Below are 26,988 nucleotides of genomic sequence, written 5' to 3'. Positions count from 1 at the left end.
CTAGTACCTACACAGGACGCCGCCTCTAGTCTTTTCCACACTGCCCCCTCTCCCTCCATTACCCATTTCTGAATCATTGCCACATTAGCTGCCCAGTAATAGCTACACAAATTCAGCAGCGCCAGCCTCCCCACCCCGACTGCGCTCCAAGAACAGTCTCTTAACCCTCGGGGTCTTACTTGCCCATACGAACCCCATAATGCTCTTGCTCACTCGCTTGAAAAAGGCCTTAGGGATGAGAATAGGCAGGCACTGGAACACAAACAAGAACCTAGGGAGGACCGTCATCTTAACGGACTGCACCCTGCCTGCCAGGGAGAGTGGCAACACGTCCCATCTCCTAAAGTCTGGTCTACCAACCGCGCCAAGTTGAGCTTATGCAGGATCCCCCAACTCTTGGCACCTGGATACCCAAATACCGGAAACTCCTCTCCACCCTCTTGAGCGGCAGCTCCTCCAGCCTCTTCTCCTGAACCCTCGCATGCACTACAAAGAGCTTGCTCTTCCCAACATTTAGCTTGTATCCCGAGAATTCTCCAAACTCCCTGAGGGTCTGCATGACCTCTGCCATCCCCTCCACTGGATCAGCAATATACAAAAGCAGGTCATCCGCATATAATGAGACCTGATGCTCCTCCCCTCCCCAGATCAACCCCCTCCAGTTTCTAGACTCCCTTAGTGCCATAGTCAGCAGCTCAATTGCCAGGGCAAACAGCAGGGGGGACAGGGGCACCTCTGTCTCGTCCCACGGTACAGTCTGAAGTACTCTGAACTCAGCCGATTTGTCGATACGCTCGCCACCGGGGCCTGGTACAACAATTTAACCCACCCTATGAACCCCTCCCCGAACCCAAACCTACCCAGCACTTCCCACAGGCACTCCCACTCCACCCGATCGAAAGCCTTCTCCGTGTCCATTGCTGCCACCACTTCCGCCTCCCCCCTCCGAGGGCATCATGATCACAGTCAGGAGCCTCTGCACATTTACATTCAGCTGCCTGCCCTTCACAAACCCCGTCTGGTCCTCGTGTATCACTCCCGGGACACAATCCTCAATCCTAGTGGCCAGGACCTTCGCCAGCAACTTAGCATCCACATCGGCTTATCAGAGCCACACTGCAGCGGGTCCTTGTCCCGCTTGAGGAGAAGCGAGATCAGTGCCCGAGACATCGTCGGGGGGAGAATCCTTTCTTCCTTCGCCTCGTTAAAGGTTCTCACCAGCAACGGACCCAACAGCTCCACAAACTTCCTATAGAACACGACCAGGAACCCATCCGGCCCCGGGGCCTTGCCCGCCTGCATACTCCCCAACCCCTTAACCAGCTCCTCCATCCCGATCGGGGCTCCCAAACCTTCGACCTGTCCCTCCTCCACCTTCGGGAACCTTAATTAGTCCAGGAACCGCCGCATCCCCTCCCCCCCCTCTGGGGGTTCTGACTTGTACAGGTTCCCGTAGAAATCCCTAAAGGCCTCATTTATTTTGGCTGGACTCCGCACCGTGTTCCCCCCTCTGTCCCTGATTCCTCCAATTTCCCTCGCCGCCTCCTTCCTACGTAGCTGATGCGCCAGCATCTGACTCGCCTTCTCCCCATACTCGTACACTGCCCCCTGCACCTTCCTCCACTGAGCCTCAGCTTTCCCCGTAGTCAGCAAATCAAACTCCATTTGGAGGCTTCGGCACTCCTTCAGCAGCCCCTCTTCAGGGGAATCCGCGTACCTCCTATCCACCCTCAGTATCTCCCCCACCATTCTCTCCCTCTCCATCCTCTCCCACGTCTCCCTGTGAACCCTGATTGAGATTAGCTCTCCCCTGACCACTGCCTTCAGCGCCTCCCAGACCACACTCACCGGTACCTCCCCATTATCATTGGCCTCCATGTACCTTTGAATGCACTCCTGGACCCGCCCACAGACCTCCTCATCCACCAGCAGTCCCACATCCATGCACCACAGCGGGCGCTGGCCCCTCACCTCCCCCAACTCCAGCTCTACCCAGTGCAGGGTGTGGTCCGTGGTCCGAAATCGCTATGGCCGAGTACTCCATCCCCTCCGTATGTGGGATCAACGCCCTACTCACCACGAAGAAGTCTATCCGTTAATAGGCCCTGTGCACATGGGAAAAGAAGGAGAACCTCCACGGATCCACTCCCCCCATCTAATCCATAAACCCCCTCAGAACCTTGGCCACAGCTGGCCTCCTGCCCGATCTCGACCTAGATCGATCCAGTGCCGGGTCCAGTGCGTATTGAAGTCCCCCCCATTATCAGGTTCCCTGCCTCCAGATCCGGGATCCGGCTCAGCATGCGCTTCTTGAATCCTGCATCGTCCCAATTCGGGGCATATACATTCACCAGCACCACCCGGGTCCCCTGCAGTCTACCACTCACCATCACATATCGGCCCTTTATCCACCATAATACTCACTGCCTCGAACGTCACCCGCTTGCTCACCAGGATTGCGACCCCCCCTGTTCTTCGCATCCAGCCCAGAGTGAAAGACCTGCCCCGCCCATCCCTTCCTCAGCCTGATCTGATCCACCACCTTCAGGTGCGTCTCCTGCAACATAGCGATGTCTGCCTTCAGTCCCTTTAAGTGCGCAAACACCAGGGCCTCCTTGACCGGCCCATTCAGGCCTCTCACGTTCCACGTGATTAGCCGGATCGGGGGACTACCCGCCCCCCTCCCCTGCCAACTAGCCATCTCCTTTCTTAGGCCAGCCACGTGCCCCCGCCTCCCACACTCTCGAGCCCCCCAGACGGGGGCTCCCCGTACCGACTCTCCCTCTTACCTCCAGCTCCCCCTCAGTCAGTACAGCAGCAACCCAGATCCCCCCCCCCCCAACCTCCCCCTCCCCCGGCCAGGCAATTGCCTTGCCCCCTGCTCCCCCCATTGCACTCCCGTAAGTCAGCTGACTCCTGCTGACCCCGGCCGCTCCCGCCTCTGCCGACGATCCCCCGATTGAATTCCCCCTCGAAGTGCCCCCCCACCCCCCTTCCCCACTCCCCCTACAAACCCGTCCGGTAACATCCCCCGCATCAGGCCCCCCCCCCCTTTGCGCGGGAAAGCCCGAGTTTTCTACCTGGGCCGGCCCCGCCCCCTATGGCGCAGCTCCTTTCTCCTGCAGCCTCTCCCCGATCCCCAAAGGCCCAGGACCTCCGGCCCTCACTCCCCCTTCAAGCGCGGGGATCAGCCCCTCCCAAATCAATACACATACCCAGAAAACACACACATCAAATCAAATCGCCCCTTCCCACTCCCCAGCATCCCCATAACCTGCCACAAACCACTAATTTGAGTCCAGCTTTTCATTTTGGATGAAGGTTCACGCCGCATCCGGCCTATCAAAATAATGGTGTCGGTCCTGATGCGTGACCCACAGCCGCGCTGGCTGCAACAGCCCAAACTTCACCCCCTTATGATGGAGAACCGCCTTGGCCCGGTTGAATCATGCCCTCTTCTTGGCCAGCTCTGCACTCCAGTCCTGGTAGATGCGGATTTCAGTGTTCTCCCACCTGCTGCTCCGCTCCTTCTTCGCCCACCTCAGGACACACTCCCTGTCGGTGAAACGGTGAAACCTCACCACCACAGCCCTCGGCGGCTCATTCGCCCAGAATCTGCAGATTCTTCCTCCTCGACCTGTTTTCCAGATCCTCGAACTTCTCCTGCCACTTTTTGTGCAGCACCTCGTGCGCCTCCACTTTCACCGCCAGGCCCAGGATCTCATCCTCGTTATCAGAGGCTTTCTGCTGCACCTCCTTAACCGCCGTCCCCTGCGCCCTCTGGGTCTCCACCAGCCTCTCGATCGACGCCTTCATAGGGACCAACATCTCCGCCTTCAACTCCGCAAAGCAGCTTTTCAAAAATTCCTGCTGCTCTTGAGACCACTGAGCCCACACTGCCTGGTCTCCACCTGCCGCCATCTTGCTTTTCCGCCCTCGCTCTCCTCTCTTTTCCAGTGCCGCTTTTTTGACCGCTCCGCTCCTGGTCCACTCCATACAGTGCTGGGGGAACCTCACTGCTGCCTTCCCACACCGGGAATCGTCATCCAAGTGCCACTGGGGCTCCTTAAAAGGGCCCAAAGGTCCGTTCACGGCGGGAGCTGCCAAACGTGTGACCTACCCAGGCATAGCCGCAACCAGAAGTTCCAAGGCCGACCTTCATGACACACCATTTTCGCTTACCTTTAATGTGAAGGTGACCCTGTCTGGTCCTCACAATCTTATTTACTTTGTTAATCAAGGTTACATTTCTGATAAGGACTTCAGCTGATGATTTAAGTTCTCACTGCAACCTTTGAAAAAAATCAAAAGCATTGTCCTCGAACTCGCCATGCTTTTGAAGTTTTGATTATTTTAAACTTCCATTTCTCAGTACCTCCCTGCATATAACACACATGGGCTTTGCATCCTGATTTGGATTGGCACAATTAACAAAGCCATACCTCAAGAAATACTCTTTACACTGCTATGTTCTCAGTTTCAGTTTTTTCTTTGTTTAAAATGACCCGCCTTCAATTCTTCACAGTCACGTTGCCATGCTTGCTCACAGCTAGAAAATGGAGGAATCTTTCCTCCGTCAGTTTGCACCAAAAGCATGCACGTACAGGGCGTGTAATATCAGTGTATGAGCCGGGCGTGTGACATGCCATCTGCTGACACTACTGGCTGGAAGACTGCAACATTCTATTTAAAAGCTGGTCGCGGCCGACATTCTCAGTTTAAAAGCAGGACGCAGCCGCTGGGTGCTTCTGCTGCGATTGGGAACGCTGCAACCGATTGCTCCACGGCTCTCCCACACCCATCCGTGACCCACCCGCGAGTCATGTCCCGCAGTTTGAAAAACCCTGCTCTAGGGAATCCCGCTATGTTGCCGCCATTTTGAGTGGGTAGCCCAATAGAGAAGACCCATGGCCAGACCCCCCCCCCCCCACCCCGCCTCCACCGCACTGCAAATCGGCCTCCACCGCTGCATTGCAAAGCACCCCCACCCCCAGATTTTCCGGGTGCCCCCCTTCCTCCAAGTATGGAGGTGACCCTAAGTAGAGGGACGCCCTCCCACAGACCTCCCCCACCCCCACAGCAAAACGACCCCTGTCTAGAAGTTAGAGAGCAGTCCAGACAGGGCAGTGAAAGAAATTACAGTTGTAACACTTACCTGGAAGCTTCACGTGTCCATTCCTGGAAAGATAACGGGTGAGACCTGTGTTTAAGCCCCACAGATCCATTAGCTGCAAGCCATTCATTCATTTCATTGAATCTTAGAATCACAGAACCCCCCACAGTGCAGAAGGAGGCCATTTGGCCTTTCGAGTCTCCACCGATCCTCTGAAAGAGCACCCTACCTAGGGTCAGGCCCTCACCCAATCCCGCAACCCAGTAACCTCATCCAATGTTTTGGATACTAAGGGGCAATTTAGCATGGTTAATCCACCTAACCGGCACTTCTTTGGACTGTGGGAAGAAACCGGAGCACCCAGAGGAAACCCACGCAGAGACACTGGGAGAAAGTGCAGACTCCGCACAGTCACCCGAGGCCGGAATTAAACCCGGGTCCCTGGCGCTCCACTGTGCCACCGTGCCGCCCATACCATTTCTGGTAGTGGGCTGTGATTGACAGCTTCTACAGACCAGCTGTTAGCCTTGCTCCATTCATCTTCTTCATGGGTGAGTAAGACTAAGTGCTGAAACCACAATGTTTACAAACATCCACCGCATCAAAGTGAAGTGCACTCAGTTTCCAGCTCAGCAGGGTAAACTACTCAAGGCTATAGATTTTCAAGACCATTATTATTTATTTACATCTTAGGAACTTCCAACTTGAGGTTGCAATTTCTCCTCCCTCCAGATCTTAGTTACACAGTCACCAGTTGTTACATCATAGTTACATCAGCATCAGGTGTGTCTGATGTTAACTCTGGACTTTAGAGTTCTTAGGTCAGTGTGACACTTTCTAAGAAGCCTCTTTTGAATGGCCTATATTACAGAGAGGAGGGGCTTAATTTAAATAGTCCTTATTTCTCCTCTTACCACCAGCTCATAAACAGTTAGGTGTTTTGATTTGCTTCCTCATTTATAAGCAATGGCATGTATCCCAACCCCTCAGTTTTGGTGTGGTCCAATTCTCTATTAATAATTTCACAGAAAACCTGAGACAGGATGAACTCCAAGGGTTACTTTATTAGCATACACTCACAATGCGGGGGAGGGGGTAGCTAAATAGGCCCCGGGCAGTCGCACAGTAAAAGAAGGATAGAGAAAGAAAGATCTACAGGGCAAAGAACACAAAGAAATAATTATTGTTTTACAGGAGTCCAGAGACCAGAATCAAAATCCAATGGTAGTATATTCCTTCAGTGAGGTAAACAGTTTGAAAACTGATGCTGGATAATTCACTTTTCCAGTGGAGATGACTTCCACAATGAGATAGATGTGAATTAGTCTTGGAGGAGTTCGGGCAGGGGTTCCAGTTCAAGCCCTGTGGATGCGGCACATCTTCAAACGTGAACATGACCCCTTTTCTGTGCTGCTGCTTGGTAGATGGGAAAATGGCAGACTAATTTTTCTTAGTACCATAAGGCAAAATTACTGCTTTTCCTAGTAAGGGAGTCATTTCACATGACTCCCACCGTCCCAATTTGCCTTCGACAATGGGTGAGTCGGGTTCCGGGTCCCTAGGACTGTTTCAACCAGTGAGTCTTAAAGGGACGTCCTCGCAGACAAATCGGCTCTGGTTGGCAAGGGCCGGCTTATGAAATGAAATGAAAATTGCTTATTGTCACAAGAAGGCTTCAAATGAAGTTACTGTGAAAAGCCCCTAGTCGCCACATTCCGGCGCCTGTTCGGGGAGTCTGTTACGGGAATTGAACCGTGCTGCTGGCCTGCCTTGGTCTGCTTTCAAAGCCAGCGATTTAGCCCTGTGCTAAACAGCCCCTATGCCCCTTATGAAGTGTATGTGCCCTTTGTATTTGGTCTCTGCAGCCTATAGGGGGTCATTAGAGTCTCTTCAGAGATAGTGAGGTGTCAGTTTCCGTGAAGTTGCCATATTAGTTCTTATTGTTCAAAGGTGACAGGCAGACATGTTGTTAAAAGGGTCTTTGTCCAGTCTTTAAAACTTCTAAAATTAGCTATGAGGATATCTGTTTTTGTAAAAATATGGAGACTGAAATGTTCCAGCCATTCCCACCAGTGGGATCTTCCATTCCTGGTGTTGGCGACCCCGCCACGGATCCCGGGGTGGCAGAGGGTGCAAACAATGGGAAAACCCATTGACAATGGTGGAACCAGAGGATCCCGCCTCCGGCCAATGGCAGGCCCCATCACCACTGCAAAACATGCCGTGTAGGCGACAGTAAACCCCGCCCAGAGTGTGAGGTCGTATCCTCCTGATTTATAGATACTGTAGTTTATTGTTAGAATCCTTTGAGCATGTAATTCAGACTTAGGCATTGCTTATTCACTATGTAACATTTTTTAGCTTTATTTGTTTAGTCGCTGTCCTAAAGGAACTGACTCATTCTGAGGGGGTGTTCCACAACCATGAGATTGCTAAATCTCTGTCCTCTATGAGCAGTTCAAGTTTTGCGGTTTGCATGTCTCTTCCATGCCCATCTACACATTTTGTTCCAAAGGTTCATAATTCATAGGAGATCTCACATTTGCTACAAAGGATCTGAGACTTCCCATTTCCACTCCGGAGTTGTGCTTTGAAAGTGCATGTGACAAGGTAGGCAGATATTCTTATTTTTAAAGTTTTTAAAAATCAAGTTTTTGTTTGAAATACAACACGTCTCCTGGGCAGGGTGGGGGAGTCGGGGGAGGGTTTGCTGGGAGGAGTGACAGCCCGAGAACAGTTTAGAAGATGGATCTAAAGCAGAGCAGGGAGTGAGCGAGAGAAAGGGACTAAGATCTGGAAGAGAGCCGAAAGACTGGGTGATCGGAGACATGGAGGAAGGGAGAGAGAGAGAAAGAGACAACAAGAGGAGGAGGTTGGGCCTGTAATGGTGTTGGTGACATTGTTGTTAGGATGTTTTTGGCATATGGCATGTCAGTGAGTTCAAAACCTGTTTAATTTTGTACGTTTGCTATGCAGATTGAAGCAAGGGTCTCATGCTAAAAGAGAGCTAAATAAACATTTGTTTGGTCCTGTGTTTCCAATTTAAAACCAACCAGAAAATTTGACCTACAGCCCAAAATTATTTTGATGCGCATAATGTATCAAGTAGAACATAACATATTGGGACTGGATGTTCTGATGTACTACAAACAAGGAGTTCCGTCTCCCTATGTGATTGTTTAGTTCTGAAGCTGCTATTTAAAGATGCAGCTTCATTTCTAGGAACGCATTTTCCTGGCACGGTGGCACAGTGGTCAGCACTGTTGCTTCACTGCGCCAGGGTCCCAGGTTCGATTCCCGCTTGGGGCACTGTCTGTGCGGAGTCTGCACCTTCTCCTTGTGTCTGCATGGGTTTCCTCCGGGTGCTCTGGTTTCCTCCCACAAGTCCCGAAAGATATGCTGTTAGGTAATTTGGACATTCTGAATTCTCCCTCTGTGTACCCAAATAGGCGCCTGAATGTGGTGACTAGGGGCTTTTCACAGTAACTTCATTGCAATGTTAATGTAAGTCTGCTTGTGACAATAAGATTATTATTATTTTACTGCAATACAATACAATAATCAATTTCACAAACTTACAATATTGTATCACATACACATATTGGAAGTAATATTCAGCCCTTGTTGGCTTTTTCTCCAAAATGATAATTGCCCTCAACCTTTAGAGTAGCTAAGGTCACTGCGATTCTGCAACAGCGCAGTAAACAATACTTCCTTCGTTATTTATCAGCTATCTCTTGCCCAGTCTTTGTTTCTACTCGGAGTGAAATGTGACAATGGTTGCACCTCCTATTATTGGGTTCCATGCACTTTCCAATCATTTGCTTAAAGAGGGCGGCATGATGGCACGGTGATTAGCACTGTTGCCTCACAGTGCCAGGGGACCCGGGTTCAATTCCAGCCTCGGGTCACTGTCTATGTGGAGTTTGTGTTTTCTCATCGTGTCTGCGTGGGTTTCCTCCGGGTGCTCCGGTTTCCTCCCACAGTCCAAAGATGCGCAGGTTATGTGGATTGGCCGTGCTAAATTGCCCTTAGTGTCCAAGGTTACTGGGATAGGGAGCGGGCTTACTAGGGCGCTCTTTCAGAGGGTTGGTGCAGACCTGATGGGCCAAATGGCCTCCTTCTGTACTGGAGGAGTTCGATAAAGATTATGATGGCTTCACACAATTGTGTCTCCCGCCAAAAATGATAGAATAATGGCTAGTTTTGGTGAAATGCTAAAGAATGATAGTGAAGATTTGGAGCATACCTGTGAAAGGAGTGGGGCATGGGGAGAAAATTGGCAAAGAAAAAATTACACTGAAGGCAGAAAGCATGATTTAATTTTCACCGGTACTTACCCATCCAGGCACAGGAAGATCACCACATTGTGTAGATTTCTGCATTTATTTAAATATCTGAGGTTTCTTGTCAGCACCCCAATGTAAAGATGCACTTTCACATGTTAAGTAATGGGTTAAGAGACATTCCAATTAGTTGTCTCATTTATGTTAAGTATCCAATAATTGACACTGATATGTAAAGGGGCTTCAGATGGCCTTTGTGTCAGGTGATGTGAAGATAGAGTTTTGTGCAGAGTCTGTTAAAGTGAAATAAAGGTGATTGTAAAAGTACCTTTGACTCTTTATACAAGAGCAGCTAAATGTCTTACATCACAGACTTCATTAGAAACACAACAGGTATTTATTAATAAGAAAACAGCAGCCTCGTGACTGTTGCTAGCTCCCCAAAATGTCTCTGCCCAAGAGACCTCCCCACACTGGAGTGAGTCCTCACTTTGCGTCCCGATTGGTCCCATAGGCCGCGTGATCACACTCTGCTGTGTTGCCCTTAAAGGGACAATCTCCACACCCAGTAACTCAATGCTTGGAGCCGAATATAGCCGTCTATGTGGTATGAATAGGAACAACGCGGCTCAGGGCTAACAATCATGCTTTAAACTTGGGGTGCGATCTAACGGCCCCGTTAGCCGCGCGTGCAAGTCCCAAGATGACCATTAAATCTCGCGAGCGGCCAAAAACGGAATTTGTGCCAGCGGGATCTCAGTTTAAGATATTTCCCTTCCCCACTGGTGACATAATCAGGTTCACACCCTCCAATAGATTTAATTATATTTTAATATAATTAATGGTCCTGACGCTGTCACGTCCGCCTACGATGTATCCTGTACCTGGCGATGTCATGTCATGCCAGTGCAATTCATTACTTGTTTCAAAAGCACAAACCAGTCGTGATGATCGCGCCACGGCACAGCGGTGCCTGTCGGCTCAGGAGTTTCAGGGCCAAGGCTGGGCAATGCCCCCTGCGAGGCAGGGGTGTGTGCTGATGTTGGCATCGTGTTGGGGGGAGGATGTTGCCCCGACATTGATGTTGTGATGGAGTTGGTGCCCCGAAGATGACGTGTGGTGGGGGTGGTGCCCCAATGCTGGGGGGGTTCCCGAACTCCATGGGGGTTCCCGATCTCCATGCGGGGGGGGTGGTTTCCTGATCTTTTTGGGGGTCCCCTATCTCTGTGGGGCGGTTCCTCATCTCCCTGGGGGTGGGCTCCCGATCACAACGGGGGAGGGGGCCTTATTTGTTCCTTTGGGATTGGAGCACCCTTTAAAAATGGGGCCCTGATCTCAGAATCCAGGCTTTGCCGGCATGTATAGGCCCCACCCACCAGCTGGCTGTGTGATCCTCGCCAAGGCTCTGAAATTGCACAGGATGCTGTTAAATCTGGTGAGAAAAGGCGTCTGTGAAGTCACCGAGTTTCACACAGATTTTCTTGCATGATCCAACGCTCTGCAATTTTGGGAAAATTGCACCTTTGATATTTAACAACGGAGATTATGTGGGCTGTCCACCAAACTCTTCAATTCACTGCCAGGCTAAAAATATTCTATGCTGCCAGACCATGTAGTTCAGGTTAAGGTTTAATCAAATTCATTCCCAGTTAACACAGAAAGTAAAGATTACAAGTGGTAACCAATAATTGATTGCAAATAATTAATATTTGACTTTCAAATTAGTTAAATTGGCCTGAAAGAAGATAAAAATAAGATAAAATTTTAGCCATTAGAACCTTTTACAAAGATTCTAATGGGTGTACTGAAGGGGGAAACAGAACTCCTCTCGCAGTTGCAATACCGCGGTGTATTGAGGGAGCTGCAGATGTGGGGGAAAGTCACATCTCAGTTTCTCTAAATATAAATATCAACACAAAAAAAAGTCAACACAGTTCTTCCCACCAGAAAGAAAAATGATAATTCAATTCATTCAATTTGGTCATTAGCAATCGAAAAGCTGGGGTGTAACAGCAGCCATTCAGACATTCTCGTGATCCCGTGGTCTTTCTTGACTTCCATGGTACATCGTGCCTGCCTTTCTCCAGTCAGCTCATCTCCAAGAACTATCTTGGGTTTCCAGTATGAATCTTGCATTAACCATGAGGGAACGTCTGAAGCAATTGTCTTATCCAAAAATGCAACAGCAACTCTCTGGGAACCTGCCTGGATCAGACGCAGGATGATGGAATGGTCACACCCAGAAAGAGGTTATTTTGTCCACTGTGCCATGCAAGAGCAAATGTACTAGTTCTACTCCCATGCCCTTTGCCCATGGGTCTCCTTAGAAAATATTTATGCCTCGTTTCCTTCTTTATTTTAGGGATATCGTTAATTTTATTTCGCGATATTTTTGCCAGGTTGGCAACGTGAAGCATTATACCAAAAATAAATCCCATTCACAGTAGGATGGAGCTGAGTTCATCTCACAGCCTCAACAAGGCGTTTGAAGGATTTATTGGCTAATAATTGATTGGTCTGATGGTTCGATGCACAACCATCCTCACCTTTGAGACATGCTTCAAATCCAGAGCGGCTGGACAAGGTCTCTGCCTGCAAGCAACCTTCATGGAATTAATTTCAAAATCTTGATGCTGTTTCTATTGCGCTTGGGTCCCTAAAAAGCACAAATCCTAATGATGTCTCTGTTCATGTTTGCAGCTTGGTACTCATATCCAGCTGCTGTTTTCTTAGTCATCAAGGAAGTTTTGTAGATAAAAATCCTCTCTCTCTCTCTCTCTCTACATATTTCCATTTAACTCTTTTCTGATGATCCACAGTTCTGCTTCTCTGTCATCATTGGCTACTTTTTCTGCTCCACCACCTTAAAAGTCTTTCCTCTACTCACTGAGCTCTGCCACACTGCTCCAGGGATCTTTCTGCCAGGTCCGCTATACCTTTCCGGCCCTTCCTGGCCAGACCACTTCTCTTCCTCGGTGGTCTCTCTGTGTTGGGTGTACCAGTGACCCGGCTGGCATTTGCTGGCAGCTTCTCTTGACTCCTCCGCTCAGCTTAGTAGCCTCATCCAGACTGCCGCAGAATGATCAGCAACTTACCGATCGTTGTGGCCTTTTCTGACCGCCCCACTGCTTAAATCTGTAGACTGTCGAGGGCGGCACGTGGCGCAGTGGTTAGCACTGGGACTACGCGCTGAGGACCCGGGTTCGAATCCCGGCCCTGGGTCACTGTCCGTGTGGAGTTTGCACATTCTCCCCGTGTCTGCGTGGGTTTCACCCCCACAACCCAAAGATGTGCAGGTTAGGTGGATTGGCCACGCTAAATTACCCCTTTATTGGAAAAAGAATAATTGGGTACTCTAAATTTTTTTTTTTTAATTTTAAAAATCTGTAGGCTGTCTGCTCCCTGCCGTGCTTATTAAATTGGTATTTGCATTCCCTAGCTTGAAATTTAATACCACCTGCCTCACTGCATAAGTCTTGGTGTCTCCCATGGCTCCTCCTATTGCTCCTTTACAGATTATCCTTGATATAGTTTCTTAAAAAAGGCTTTTTAAAGGCTTTCAAAAGAGAATTAGTTCATTATCCGAAGAGCAAAGATTTTCAGGGCTACAGGGAAAAGGTTGGAGAGTGGCACTAGGTGAGTTACTCTTGTAGAGGGCTGGTGCAGAAACATTGGGCAAAGTGTTTCAACGGCTCAAAAGTTGACTTTACAATAAAAATATATTCAAAAGTACATATCATATAATAGGTTAAATTAAGCAACTGTAATTTAACAGCAATAGATTGTTTGAACCAGGTCTTGCTTGTGAGGGCGACAGTTGATTAACCTATTAATTTGAAATAGTAAAATGAAGTCACCATCGTCCCAGAGGCTGCGTTCCGCTTTGAGGGGGGGGGGAGAGCTGACTGGTGGGGATTTAACCTGGGGATCACCACATCTTCGGCGAGGGGCAAGGTTGAGAAAGCGGGGCTTTCAGCCAGTACGGGAACTGAACCTGCACTTAATAATAATAATAATAATAATAATCGCTTATTGTCACAAGTAGGCTTCAATGAAGTTACTGTGAAAAAAGCCCCTAGTCGCCACATTCCGGCACCTGTTCGGGGAGGCCGGTACGGAAATTGAACCCGCGCTGCTGGCATTGTTCTGCATTACAAGCCAGCTGTTTAGCCCACTGTGCTAAACCAGCCCCTAGTTGGCCTTGTTTGCCTTGCTCTGTATCTCAACTAGCTGTCCAACCAACTGAGCTAAACCGGCCCCCAGTCAGTTTATATTAATGCCATTTAACGATGTGCAAACTCAGCCTTTATCTACCTGTAGGGGAATTTTCTTTCATGTATTTTGTGGCTACAACCTGCCACCTGGTGTTAGAGAAGAGTATAGCCCTCCTGTGTCATGGAGGTCGAAACGATTTGCAACGTTTTCAATAAAATACTGATGAGAATAATTTGAGTAATGGATTTTTAAAAATAACTTTTGGCAACAGAGGTTCAGTTCGTTTGTGTCCCTGATTATCCTGGAAAACTATAAATGTAATAACCTGTTGCACTGTTGAAAGATCTGACCCTCTTTTTGTTATACAGATGAAGTCCCTAAGGAGCGTAGTGCATCAAATCTCACACATGTCACGTGCAAAAAGTCAAGGGAAATGCAAACGCGAGTGGGTAGGTAAGAAGGCAAGGCCTGTACAACATTGTGTTATTGTAAGAATCTGATAGAGGTTCACGCTTTAAATAATAAATAACTTCAACATGTGCTCGTGTACAGAATAGAGTGGAACCTTCATTATTTGCACTCCAATTATTTAGTGTTCTGACTGCCTGACAGGCCAGCAGGCTCACATCTTGTAAGAGACAGGGAAACAACACATTTTCTTCTGTTTTTACTGTACGTGGCTTCATTCTCATGCCTGGGGTATTCCTGTCTCACAAAAATGGGCAAAATTCTGGGGACACCCTATTCATCAATTACCAAGATTAATGGAAATTCCACTTGGATGAAACAGGCTTGGAATTTCATTAAGATTCATAATTAAAATGGCGTTCTGTTCCTGTAACTCTTCATTATAACACAAGGAGATACTGTAGAAAACATTGCTACATTCATGTATGTTACTTTATATCGATATGATGGGCGCATTTAACCACCACGTTGCCCCTGGCACACATCTGGGCGCGCTGGTTAAATGGCAGGAAAAGCCAAAGTTCTGATTTGCGTCGAGCGTGAATCAGTTTGCAATCTAACCGGCCCGCTCCTGATGGCGAGTTCCAGATCGTGGTCAAATATAGCGAGCATATCATTAGCCTTCATTTGCTTTAGTTTCCATCTCATTAGCGAGATTGCAGTTAAATGCAAAGGCCTCTGGGAATTAACCGGCTCCTCAGTGACAAATCACGCAGGTGTCGTTTAGTACTCCTTTTTAAATTGTGAAGCTGGCTCAATGACTGCTGAGGGGAACTGAAGAGGTGAGCAGCCATTTCTGTTTTGGGGCATGCAGCTCAAGGGCATGCCCAAGCAGTTATTGAGGCCGTGGTCAGTAACGTGGCTAAAACCATAGAAGTTGATGATATTCTTCTTCAATTGCTGGTTCTCGTGTTCCACTTCCAACCCCCGCCCCCTTAACCCACAATTGCTTCCGATTTAGAAGCTGCAGGGGGTACAAGTATATACCTCTTAATTCCCCCACCCAGTGATCCCTCATCATGAGATCCACGCACCTTTCACCTCACAGATGCCCAAGAGCTGCAACCTGGCCAGGCAATGGTGAAAGACTTACTGAAGGAAAAACAGGAAGACAATGATGATGAAGAAGCACCTGTACTCATTCTCACTTACAGCCACTGGCTCAGATACTGGAACTGCACATTAAAGGGTAGTATAGAGGTGGAGTATGCACATTGTGCACTGGATTATATGGGGCGTGCAGTCCCCACCCCCATGGCTAAAAGGTCAAGGGAGGAGACTGCTCAAGGGGAGAATAGCTGCCCTGCAATTATTAGTAGGTCCCTCAGGGACAAGATATCCTGGTTCAGAGAGCTGCCAGCCAATCAAAGTCTGGCAGCTCTCGCTGTATTGGTAATGTCAGCAGGAGCAGTGGCCACTGCTGGTACTGCACCCACACTGTGAGGCAGTGAGTTGCACTGGATCCAAACTTTGTAGTAATTTATGAGGGGCAGAGTTGGTGAGTGTGGTGGGTGCTGGAGTTTGAGAGGCCAAGGGGAAGGTAATCTGCAGTGGAGAAAGGTGGGGTGTTATATCCAATGGGCCCAGGAAACCAGTTAAGGAAGGGTTTTCCCCCTCTGCCCACCACCAGCCTAGGCAGGGAAACCTGATGGGTTCATCGCTTGGCATGGGCGTCTCCCATCGGCGGGCAGGTTGCCCAACACCATGACAAATGCTGGTGTAATTATGGGGCAGGGGTGATTGTGTGGGCGGTGGGCCGACTGTCCACTGGAGTTAGCATGCCTTCAAACCTGTTGGTGGGGGAGCATTAAATTCAGCTCTGAGAGTCACTGGGCAGGACTGGCTTGCAGCCAGGGCAGTGGATAAGGATAGCGCAGGGGCCAGGTCTTCAGAGGGTGAGGTTGCACATGATGTTTGCTGCAGAGAACACACATATGAGGACTTTGATGAGGTAGGTTACAGAAGAAGGCTGCTGGATGTGCGCAATGAATGCTTGGTCCCTGGCAGTGCTGCCAGAATGCCACCGTGCAATGTCAAGGAGAACAGAAGAGCCTGGCACCAACCTTGAACAGGGATTTACACATAGCTCGGAGACCAATGGTTTCAGTGTGAAAGTGGTGGCCAACTCCATTAGCAAACTTGTGGATTCATTCATGATGCATCATTTGCTGGCTGATGTCTGTTACACTGGAAGCTCACTTTGAAGTCATGCAACATCAACTTACTGCCATGAAAGCTGAGACTACTGCTATCGTGCCTGTGGCACTAAAGATGTGAAAAAGGCTTGCAGAGTGTCATAGCAATCTAGAAATCTCTCCCTCAACAGCACCCTTAAAATGTGAGTGTATGATGACGCCGTCTCACAGAGAAGCCTGAAATCCTCATGTAGCTGTGTGCCCGCCCTGCCAGTGCTCTCTGATGAGAGAAAATGACATATAATCAGGTTTCTTTAACTGGAGAGTGTCAACGACCTCCTAACATAGCAGTGGATGGCAAACTCTGAGATAGTGCAAATATCTTCAACTCCAGTTGGTAAAAAGCTCCAACACATGAAGGTTCAATGTCATGGGCACCTTAACAGCCACTGGCAGTGCCATCCTTGCCCTGCTCTGAGGCTGCAGCTGTGGCCACTGCAGGTGACAGATTTCAATGAAATGATCCTTAATAAGGTGTAGATATCACACACTGTTTCGCACTGAGGTTCAGGAATGGGAATTATTCCCTGAACACAATGAGTGAATATGGCCCCCCAAAGAGAGCACTCCTCCTCCTCCCTCTTCCAGCAGCGCGTCCGCCTCTGTGTCACCCAGGCTCATTCTCTCAGTCATGCTGTAGTCCATGTAATGTGCTTACTACCGCACCCATGTTTGGAGGCAACTGGAAACCTTGAACTCAGCCGAAAGCCCTTCAGCACCCACCACGCCACTCCCAGTAAATTTAGTAACATTAAAAAAACTCGAGACAGCTCCAAATATTTTTACATTCATAGCAACAATCAGCGGAAGTCAATAAGAACTCACCTTTAAATAGGGCTGGTGGTAGGTCCTTCCTACTGCTCAACATGTATTCAACTATGAAAGATTAAGAGATGGTGTCAGCTGGAGTGCTGAACTCGAAAATAACATGGTTGGTGTTAAATTAGCATTATATGCTGATCAAGGTTCTGATTTGCATACTTTCATTGGACACATGTGCAAATGTTCTCACCAAATGCCATCCAGCGCAGCTAGATCCAGCGTGCTGCATGGACACAACATTTGGCCTCATTGGGTATTCATAGACCCCAAAAGAATGAGTGATTGCCATTTTAATAAGGGCATGGGGAATCCACACTGAATAAAATAAAGAAACATAGGGTGGAATTTAATGGAAATGCGTCTAAGTTCATTTGTGATGGGTTTTTCAGGGAGATTTACGTTGGCTCTGCCGGTGAGTTCTCCACCGCCATCAAACGGTTTTGGGCCCTGTAGAGTTTCTCACCGGTTAATTTTTTTTCAGCACTGGGGAGCTGAACTCAGAAATCGAGCCGCCATTTTAAAATGTCTACATGAGCTTGCGGGTCCGCCACACCCCTACACATGGGTAATGTCACCCCCTCACACACATTGGCACTACCCCTCCCCCCAAGCGAGGATACCCGTCTATGGGGTCTCTTGGGAACCCCCCTCTTCAGGACCCCCATGCCCCTTTACAGTCCCCCACCTTCCAGGGCCCTCACCCGCCTCTCCTACCCAACCTCCCTGAGGCCCCTACTTACCTGCCATGCACCCCCCCCCCACCCTTCAAGCCCCCCCCCCCTCCACCTTCCTTTCATTCTCCCTGTGGTGATATGCATCACTGTGAATACACAAGGGGTTAATGTGAACACACTACACCTAGCTAGACACTAGAGGGAGCACCAGAGACATGACACACAGACATTCAACCAATAGGCCAGTAAGATAGGACACGACCAATGGGCATTCAAGATACACACAGAGGTGACACCACCACAGGAGGGCATTACAGCAAGCCATATAAAAGGACACAGCACACATGATCTTCCTCTTTCCAGTGGAGACACTTAGTGAGTACAGACAGGGTTGATTTGAAACACATCACACCTACCACGTGGATTGTAGCAGACTGGTTCGTCAGTCTGAGTAGCTATAGCAGGATTACAGGAGAGCGAATCCAAGTAGGGGAATTGTTAATAGTTTAATAAATGTGTTAAAGCTCTCTCCAAGTCTGAACCTTCCTTTGTCAGAGTGCACATCAAGGAAGCAGCTTATGCTACGTCACGAGCATAACAAAACACTCCCTCGGACCCTGATCCTTGGCAATGCCACTCTGGCAGCTGGGCACACTTGCACTGCCACCCTGACACCCGGGGAGTGCTCTAGCTGGCTTGGCACTGCCTGGGTGGCAGTGCCAATGTTCCAGATGGGCGGTGCCAAGATGCTCATGTTCCAGGGGGAGGGCCAGGGAGCCAGCTTGAACTATCCCTGATCACACAGGGATCTCCATTGGCCCAGGAGACCCCTCTGGTGCCGGTCCACCTGGCCCACATTTGAGTGGGCCAGTACTGAATGCCTCACGGCTCCCTGGCGAGGCTGGTAGATCCCGGGAGGCCAGTAGACGCTGGTTTAAACCCTACTTAGGCGAGCACCATTTGGCCACGCCCCTTTTGGGTGTGTTTCAGATTCCGAAGCCTCGTGGGACTCGGTTAGATCCCGTGAGGCGTGTAGGTTGCTGGGAAGTCGGCGAGAGGACTCTCGGGATCTACCAGCCATGGTGTGCTCTTGCTCGAGTGCAACGCATTCACAAAATCATGCCCGTTGTTATATTTACAACACGATATATACTACCGGGTTCCTGTTCTGCTCGGTGCCTTACTGGCCAATGTTTTATACAGAGTTTAATAGAGACCCCCTACTCCTAGTGAAGGAGCTCATACTCCGCAAGGACAATGGGGAAGACAATCATTCCCACCCCATAGGCCCCGTGTGGGCTATTATACCCCTTAAAATTTTGCATCCAAATGTCCATACTACTAATCGAAGTGTGTAATGCCACTACTGAGTGTGGTCTCAACAGTACTAAATCCATAGTGATAGTGCTCATTTCTTGAGGTTTTCCATTTTATTCTTTTTTTTTCAAACCGATCAGCAAAAGAATAGAAAATAGGGCCAGGTACATATTTCTTATGGGTCAGAGAAGGTAACCAACAGGAAGGGAGAGCAGGTTCTGTGGAATTAATGGCTGAACTAGAATGCTTTAGATTAGCTGAAGGTCTCCATTTCATGCGTTCTGTTTTAAAGGTTTTAAAGAATTGGTGCAGAAATGCTTCAATGAATACTAAGCACAATGCTGTGGTACTGGCATCAAGTATGTTGTCTTTAATCTCTGCATCTATTTGAATTAGAGGAGAATCTGAGGGATGGAGCTCTTAAACTGCTACATGCATTAACGCGACTTTAGATCTTTTATTGTGCCATGAGGCAGGGTTAATTAGTAACCTTATAGAAAAGATCCGTTGGGAAAAGATGATCGTATTACAATTGAATTCCGTATTAAATGTGAAAGTGACATAATCCAGTCCCAAATTCAAATTTAATATGGAATTCAATTGTAATGTGATCATTTTTTCCCCAACAGTTCTTTCCATGGGATAACTAATTAACTCTACCTTACTGCACAATGCTAGATCTAAAGTAGCTTCATCCCTAGTTGGCTCCACAATATATACTACATCTACTGGTTCCCCTTTATCTACCCCTTTAGTTCCATCTTCAAAAAGCTAACAAGTTTGTGAAACACTATTTCCCTTTCATAAGACCATATTGGTTTTGCCTGAATATAGAATACTTTTCTTTTTTTTTTTACATATGTTTATTCAAGTTTTTCAATACATTTTTACAAAACACTCCAAAGGAAAGAAAATATACATAAGAAAAGTAAAAAGGGAGGCCTCACGTCATCCCCTCCAACAACTTAACCCACTAAACGTTAAACTATCTAACAAGGGGGCCCTGGGTAAGGTTAACTCCTCCTCGTCTTGCGCCAGACTTAGCCTGATCCAGTTCTAACAAACTGAGAGAATAAATGGGGCAAACGCCCCTTACAATAATAAAAACAAGTCAACCCCCCCCCTCTCCCCCCTGGGTTGCTGCTACTCTTGACCTCCACCTAATGTTCTGCGAGAAAGTCTAGGAACGGTTGCCACCGCCTGGAGAACCCCTGCACAGACCCTCGCAAGGCAAACTTTATCCTCTCCAACTTGATGAACCTTGCCATGTCATTAATCCAAGCCTCCACACTTGGGGGGTTTGCATCCCTCCACATTAGTAGGATCCTCCTCCGGGCTACCAAGGACGCAAAGGCCAGAACTCCAGCCTCTTTCGGCTCCTGTACTCCCGGCTCATCTGATACCCCGAATATTGCTATCCCCCAGCTCGGTTTTACCCGAGTATCCAAGACTTTGGACATAGCCTTTGCAAAGCCCTTCCAGAACCCCTCTAGCGCTGGGCACACCCAGAACATATGAGCGTGATTCACTGGGGTCCCCGAGCACCTCACGCATCTGTCCTCCACCCCAAAAAACTTGCACATCCTCGCCCCTGTCATATGTGCCCTGTGAACCACTTTGAACTGGATCAGGCTATGTCTGGTGCAAGACGAGTAGGAGTTAACCTTACCCAGGGCCCCCATCCACAAGTCCTCATCCAGTTCCTCACCCAGCTCCTCCTCCCACTTGCCCTTCAGCTCCTCCACCGAGGCTTCCTCCGCCTCCTGCAACTCCTGATAGATCGCCGAGACCTTGCCCTCCCCCACCCATACACCCGAGGTCACCCTGTCCTGAATCCTCCGTGCGAGAAGCAGCGGAAATTCCCTTACCTGCCTTCTCACAAACGCCCTCACCTGCATGTACCTAAAAGCGTTTCCGGGGGTAACCCAAATCTCTCCTCCAGCGCCCCCAGGCTAGAAAAAGCCGCATCAATAAATAGGTCCCCCATCCTTTTAATTCCCGCCCGATGCTAGCTCAGGAATCCGCCATCTATCCTGCCCGGTGAAACCCTATGATTATTCCGTATTGGGGACCAAATTGATGCCCCCAACTCACTCCTGTGCCGTCTCCACTGCACCCAGATCCTCAGTGTCGCCGACACCACCGGGCTCGTGGTGTACCGTGTCGGCAGTAGCGGCAAAGGTGCTGTCACCAACGCTCCCAAGCTAGTGCCCACGCATGATGCCGCCTCTAATCTTTTCCATGCCACCCCCTCTCCCTCCATTACCCATTTCCGAAGCATTGCCACATTGGCTGCCCAGTAATAATTACACAGGTTCAGTAGCTCCAGCCCACCCCTGTCCCGACTACACTCCAGAAACAGCCTCTTGACCCTCGGGGTCTTACTTGCCCATACAAACCCCCTAATGCTCCTGCTTACTCGCTTAAATAGGCCTTGGGGTTGAGGATGCGCAGGCACTGGAACACAAACAGGAACCTACGGAGGACTGTCATCTTAACGGACTGCGCCCTGCCTGCCAGAGAGAGTGACAACACGTCCCATCTTCTAAAGTCTTCCTCCATCTGGTCTACCAACAGTGTCAAATTAAGCTTATGCAGGACCCCCCAACTCCTGGCCACCTGGATACCCAAGCACCGGAAACTCCCCTCCGCCTTCTTAAGCGGCAGCTCCTCCAGCCCCCTTTCCTGGCCGCTCGCATGCACCACAAAGAGCTCACTCTTCCCCATGTTAAGCTTGTAGCCTGAGAAGTCCCCAAACTCCCTAAGGTTCCGCATGACCTCTACCATCCCCTCCACTGGATCTGCGATGTACAAAAGCAGGTCATCAGCATACAGCGAGACCCGATGTTCCTCCCCTCCCCGGACCAACCCCCTCCAGTTTCTAGATGCCCTCACGCCATGGCCAGCGGCTCATTTGCCAAAGCAAACAACCGAGGGGATGGGGGGCACCCCTGTCTCGTCCCCGGTACAACCTAAAATATTCTGATCTCCGCCGGTTCATAGATACGCTCGCCACCGGGGCCTGGTATAACAATTTGACCCACCCTATGAACCCCTCCCCGAACCCAAACCTGCCAAGCACTTCCCATAGGTACTCCCACTCCACCCGATCAAAGGCCTTCTCCGCATCCATTGCCGCCACCACTTCTGCCTCCCCACCCTCCGAGGGCATCATAATCACATTTGCATTTAGCTGCCTGCCCTTCACGAACCCCGTCTGGTCTTCGTGTATCACTCCCGGGACACAATCATCAATCCTTGTGGCTAGGACCTTTGCCAGCAACTTGGCATCTACATTAAGGAGCGAGACCGGCCTATACGAGCCACACTGCAGTGGGTCCTTGTCCCGCTTGAGGATCAGCGAGATCAGCGCCCGAGACATTGTCGGGGGGAGAATCCCTACCTCCCTCGCCTCGTTGAAGGTTCTCATCAGCAGCGGACCCAGCAGATCCACAAACCTCCTGTAGAATTCGACCGGGAACCCATCAGGCCCCGGGGCCTTGCCTGCTGTAACCAGCTCCCCTATCCCAATCAGGGCCCCCAGGCCCTCCACTTGCCCCTCCTCCACTCTCGGGAACCTCAACTGGTCCAGGAACCGCCGCATCCCACCCCCCCCCCCCCCCCCGCCCTCCGGGGGTTCTGACTTATACAGGTTCCCATAAAAATCCCTGAATACCTTGTTTATTTTAGCCGAACTTCGCACCTTGTTCCCCCCTCCATCCATGATTCCTCCAATTTCCCTTGCCGCCTCCCTCTTGCATAGCTGATGCGCCAGCATCCGGCTTGCCTTCTCCCCATATTCGTATACTGCCCCCTGCACCTCCTCCACTGGGTCTCAGCTTTCCTCGTGGTCAACAAGTCAAATTCCGTTTGGAGGCTCCATCGCTCCTGCAGCAGCCCCTCTTCAGGGGAATCCACATATCTCCTATCCACCCTTATTATCTCCCCCACCAATCTCTCCCTCTCCCTCCTCTCTCTCTTCTCCCTGTGAGCCCTAATTGAGATTAACTCTCCCCTAACCACCGCTTTCAGAGCCTCCCAAACCACACCAACCGGTACTTCCCCATTATCATTGGCCTCTATGTATCACTGAATGCACCCCCGGACCCGTCCACAAACCTTCTCATCTGCCAACAGTCCCACGTCCAAGCGTCACAGCGGGCGCTGGTCCCTTTCCTCCCCCAACTCCAACTGCATTCAGTGCGGGGCGTGGTCCGAAATTGCTATGGCCGAATATTCCGTTCCCTCCACTCTTCCCGTATCAGCCTCCCCGAACAGGCGCCGGAATGTGGCGACCAGGGGCTTTTCACAGTAACTTCATTTGAAGCCTACTTGTGACAATAAGCGATTTTCATTTCTTGGAATCAGTGCCCTGCTCACCACAAAGAGGTCTATCCGTGAATAGGCCTTATGCACGTGGGAGAAAAAAGAGAACTCTCTGGCTGCCGGCCTAGCAAACCTCCACGCATCCACTCCCCCCATCTGATCCATAAACCCCCTGAGAACCTTGGCCGCAGCTGGCCTCTTGCCCGACCTCAACCTAGATCGATCCAGTGCCGGGTCCAGTACCATATTAAAGTCCCCCCCCATTATCAGGCTCCCCGCTTCCAGATCCGGGATCCAACTCAGCATGCGCTTCATGAACCCTGGATCGTCCCAATTTAGGGCATACACATTCACCAGCACCACCCGGGTCTCCTGCAGCCTACCACTCACCATCACATATCGACCCCCATTATCAGCCACAATGTTCAATGCCTCGAACGACACCCGCTTACTCACCAGGATTGCAACCCCCCTATTCTTCGCATCCAGCCCCGAATGAAAGACCTGCCCCACCCATCCCTTTCTCAGCCTGATCTGATCCACCACCTTCAAGTGCATCTCCTGCAACATAGCAATGTCTGCCTTCAGTCCCTTTAAGCGCGTGAACACCCGGGCCCCCTTGACCGGCCCGTTCAGGCCCGTCACGTTCCATGTGATCAGCCGGATCGGAGAACTGCCACCCCCCCCTCCCCTCCCCCCTCCGCCGACTAGCCATCTCCTTTCTTAGGCCAGCCACGTGCCCATGCCTCCCGCACTCCCCAGTCCCCCGGGCGGAGGACCCCTACTCTGACTCTCCCTCTTACCTCCAGCGCCCATTCGGTCAGTGCAGCAGCAACCCAGTTTCCCGCCCCACCCCCCAAGGCTAGAAAGCTGTCTAGCCCCCTTGCTCCCCCCATTGCACTCCCGTAAGTCACCTGACTCCTGCTGACCCAGCCGCTCCCGCTTCTGCCACCGATCCCCGTTTAGATTCCCCGTCAAAGTCCCCGCCTCCTCCTTCAAATCGATACGGACACCCCTCCGGCAAGGCCCCTCCCGTCGGGCCAAGCCCCCCCCCCCCTTCTTTAGCACGGGAAAAAAGCCTGCGATTTTCTACCTGGGCCGGCCCCGCCCCCTGTGTCACAGCTCCTTCCTCCTGCAGCCTCTCCCCAATTCCCGACGATCCAGGGCCTCCTGCCCCCCTCACCCCTTCGAACGCGAGGAGCACCCCTCCAAAACAATACCCATGCCCATTAAAACACACATATCACATTCAATCACCCCTTCCCACTCCCCAGCTTTCCCAAAACCCACAGCAAACCATTAGTTCGAGTCCAATTTTTCATTCTGAATAGAGGCCCACGCCTCCTCCGGCGTATCAAAATAATGGCGGCGGTCCTGAAGTGACCCACAATCATGCTGGCTGCAACAGCCCGAACTTCACCCCCTTTCGGTGGAGAACCACCTTGGCCCGGTTGAATCCTGCCCTCTTAGCCAGCTCTGCACTCCATTCATGGTAGATGTGGATCTCCGTATTCTCCCACCTGCTACTCCGTTCCTTCTTCGGCCATCTCAGGACGCACACTGTCCGTAAAGCGGCTCATTTGCCTTAGGCCTCCTTGCCAGGACTCTGTGAGCCCCACCCAGCTCCAGGGGCCTCGGGAAGGCTCCCGCGCCCATTAGCGTATTCAGCATCGTGGCTACATACGCCCTGATATCGGACCCGTCCACACCTTCAGGTAGACAAAGAATCCGGAGATTCTTCCTCCTCGACCTGTTCTCCAGGTCCTCAAACTTTTCCTGCCACTTTTTATGCAGTGCCTCGTGCACCTCCACTTTCACCGCCAGGCCCAGGATCTCGTCCTTGTTTTCAGAGGCTTTCTGCTGCACCTCTCTAATCGCTGCCCCTTGAGCCTTCTGGGTCTCCACCAGTCTCTCAATCGACATTTTCACTTGGGGCCAGCATCTCTGCTTTCAGCTCCGCAAAGCAGCTTTTCAGGAACTCCTGCTGCTCCCTCGACCATTGCGCCCACGCTGCCTGGTCTCTGCCCGCCGCCATCTTACTTTTTCGCGCCCGTTCTCCTCTCTTCTCCAAGATCCCTTTTTTTTACTGCTCCACTCCTGGTCCACTCCATGCAATGCTGGGGAAACCTTACTGCTGCCTTGCCACATCGGGAATCGTCGTCCAAGTGCCACTGGGGCTCCTCAAAAGGGCCCAAAAGTCCGTACACGGTGGGAGCTGCCGAACGTGCGACCTACCCAGGCATAGCCGCAACCGGAAGTCATAGAATGCTTTTCTAAGTGTATTGTTTAAACTTCCTTCATAAAAGGTTCCAGCATTTTCCCTACAACTGATGTCAGACTAGCTTGTAGCTTCCCATATACTCCCTCCTTTCTTAAATATCACAGTTACATTTGCCCATTTCTAACTTGCTCGAACCGTTCTTAGAATCTAAGGAATTTGGGAAAATCATAACCACCACATCCACTGGCTCTGTAGCTACCTCTCTCAGAACCCTAAGATATAAGCCATCAGGTCCTGGTGAATTGCCAAGATTTTAGTCCATTAAGTTTCCATCATACTTTTTCTTTGCTGATATTAATTATCTTACGTTTGTCACTCTTTTTGGCATCTTTTCTTTTTCTGAAAAATTCCCCCTCATTTCTCCTGTCACTGTCTCTAAGGGACCAATACTTACTTTAACTATTCGTCTTTTCATGTACTTGCACAAGCTCTTCAAATCTCTCTTTGTATTCCTGATTCATTTACACCCGCTTATTTTTTCCCTTTTTATAAACCTTTGTCTGGTATCTAAACCACTCCTAATTCTATAGTTTACTCCATTGTAAGCTTCTTTTAATCTGCTACTATCCTTAAGATCATTGATAAGCTACAGATGGATCTTTCTTGCTAGATTTTATTTATCAATTTAATATATTTTTGTCCAACATTTTGTATTGTTTCTTTAACTATTTCCCATTGTTTATTTAGCATCACACTGATTAGTCTATTTACCCAATAAACCTTAGCCGGCTTTTCCCTCATGCCCATGTAATTGGCTTTCTTTAAGTTTAAGATTCTTGTTTGGGACTGGAGTATGTCACTTTCAAATTTTATATGGAATTCAATTGTATTATGATCACTTGTATCAATTGTATTTATGTTCACATTGCTGATGCACTGTTACCATTAAGCCCTCTGCATGTCTTTATCTAAATCCCTGGGTGGGATTCTCCGTCCCGCCACACCCGTTATCTGGTGCGGCGCGCCCCTGCCGACAGCGAGATCCTCCGTCCTGGCAGCCGGCCAATTGGGTTTTCCATTGTGGACACTCCCACGCCGTCGGGAAATCTGCAAGCATGAGTGCGCTGCCGGTGAAGTGGAGTATCCCGCCCACGGAGAATCCAGCCTCCTATACTTTTCTCTTCAGATATCGACATTTTCCTTCACCTGAATCCTCCCTCTGCTTATTTAGGTTAAAACCCTCATCAGGATTTTTAATATAAAACTTGGTTCCATATTCGGCAGGTTGGCACAGTGGTTAGCACTGCTGCCTCACCGTACCAGGGACCCGGGTTCAATTCCGGCCTCAGGA

General features: G+C 49.8%; 1 protein-coding gene across 4 annotated transcripts in view; it reads left to right on the top strand.

Annotated features, from left to right (window-relative positions):
- Positions 1 to 26,988, top strand: part of LOC140401891 (5'-3' exonuclease PLD3-like) — a 108,804-nt gene that overhangs the window by 38,837 nt on the left and 42,979 nt on the right. For 2 of the 4 annotated variants that reach the window (XM_072489827.1, XM_072489828.1), the window contains exons 2-3: positions 7,629 to 7,723; positions 13,983 to 14,063. In XM_072489827.1, coding sequence (XP_072345928.1) covers positions 13,983 to 14,063 — 81 coding nt within the window. In that variant the 5' untranslated portion in view covers positions 7,629 to 7,723. Of the gene's footprint in view, positions 1 to 7,572; positions 7,724 to 13,982; positions 14,064 to 26,988 lie in introns of those variants that run through there. The other 2 variants (XM_072489829.1, XM_072489830.1) reach the window with 2 other exon arrangements.

This window comes from Scyliorhinus torazame, chromosome 2, assembly GCF_047496885.1.
Source record: "Scyliorhinus torazame isolate Kashiwa2021f chromosome 2, sScyTor2.1, whole genome shotgun sequence".
Taxonomy (NCBI): domain Eukaryota; kingdom Metazoa; phylum Chordata; class Chondrichthyes; order Carcharhiniformes; family Scyliorhinidae; genus Scyliorhinus; species Scyliorhinus torazame.
Note: the sequence above shows the minus strand (reverse complement) of the source record. Positions and strands in the feature narration are given on the sequence as shown.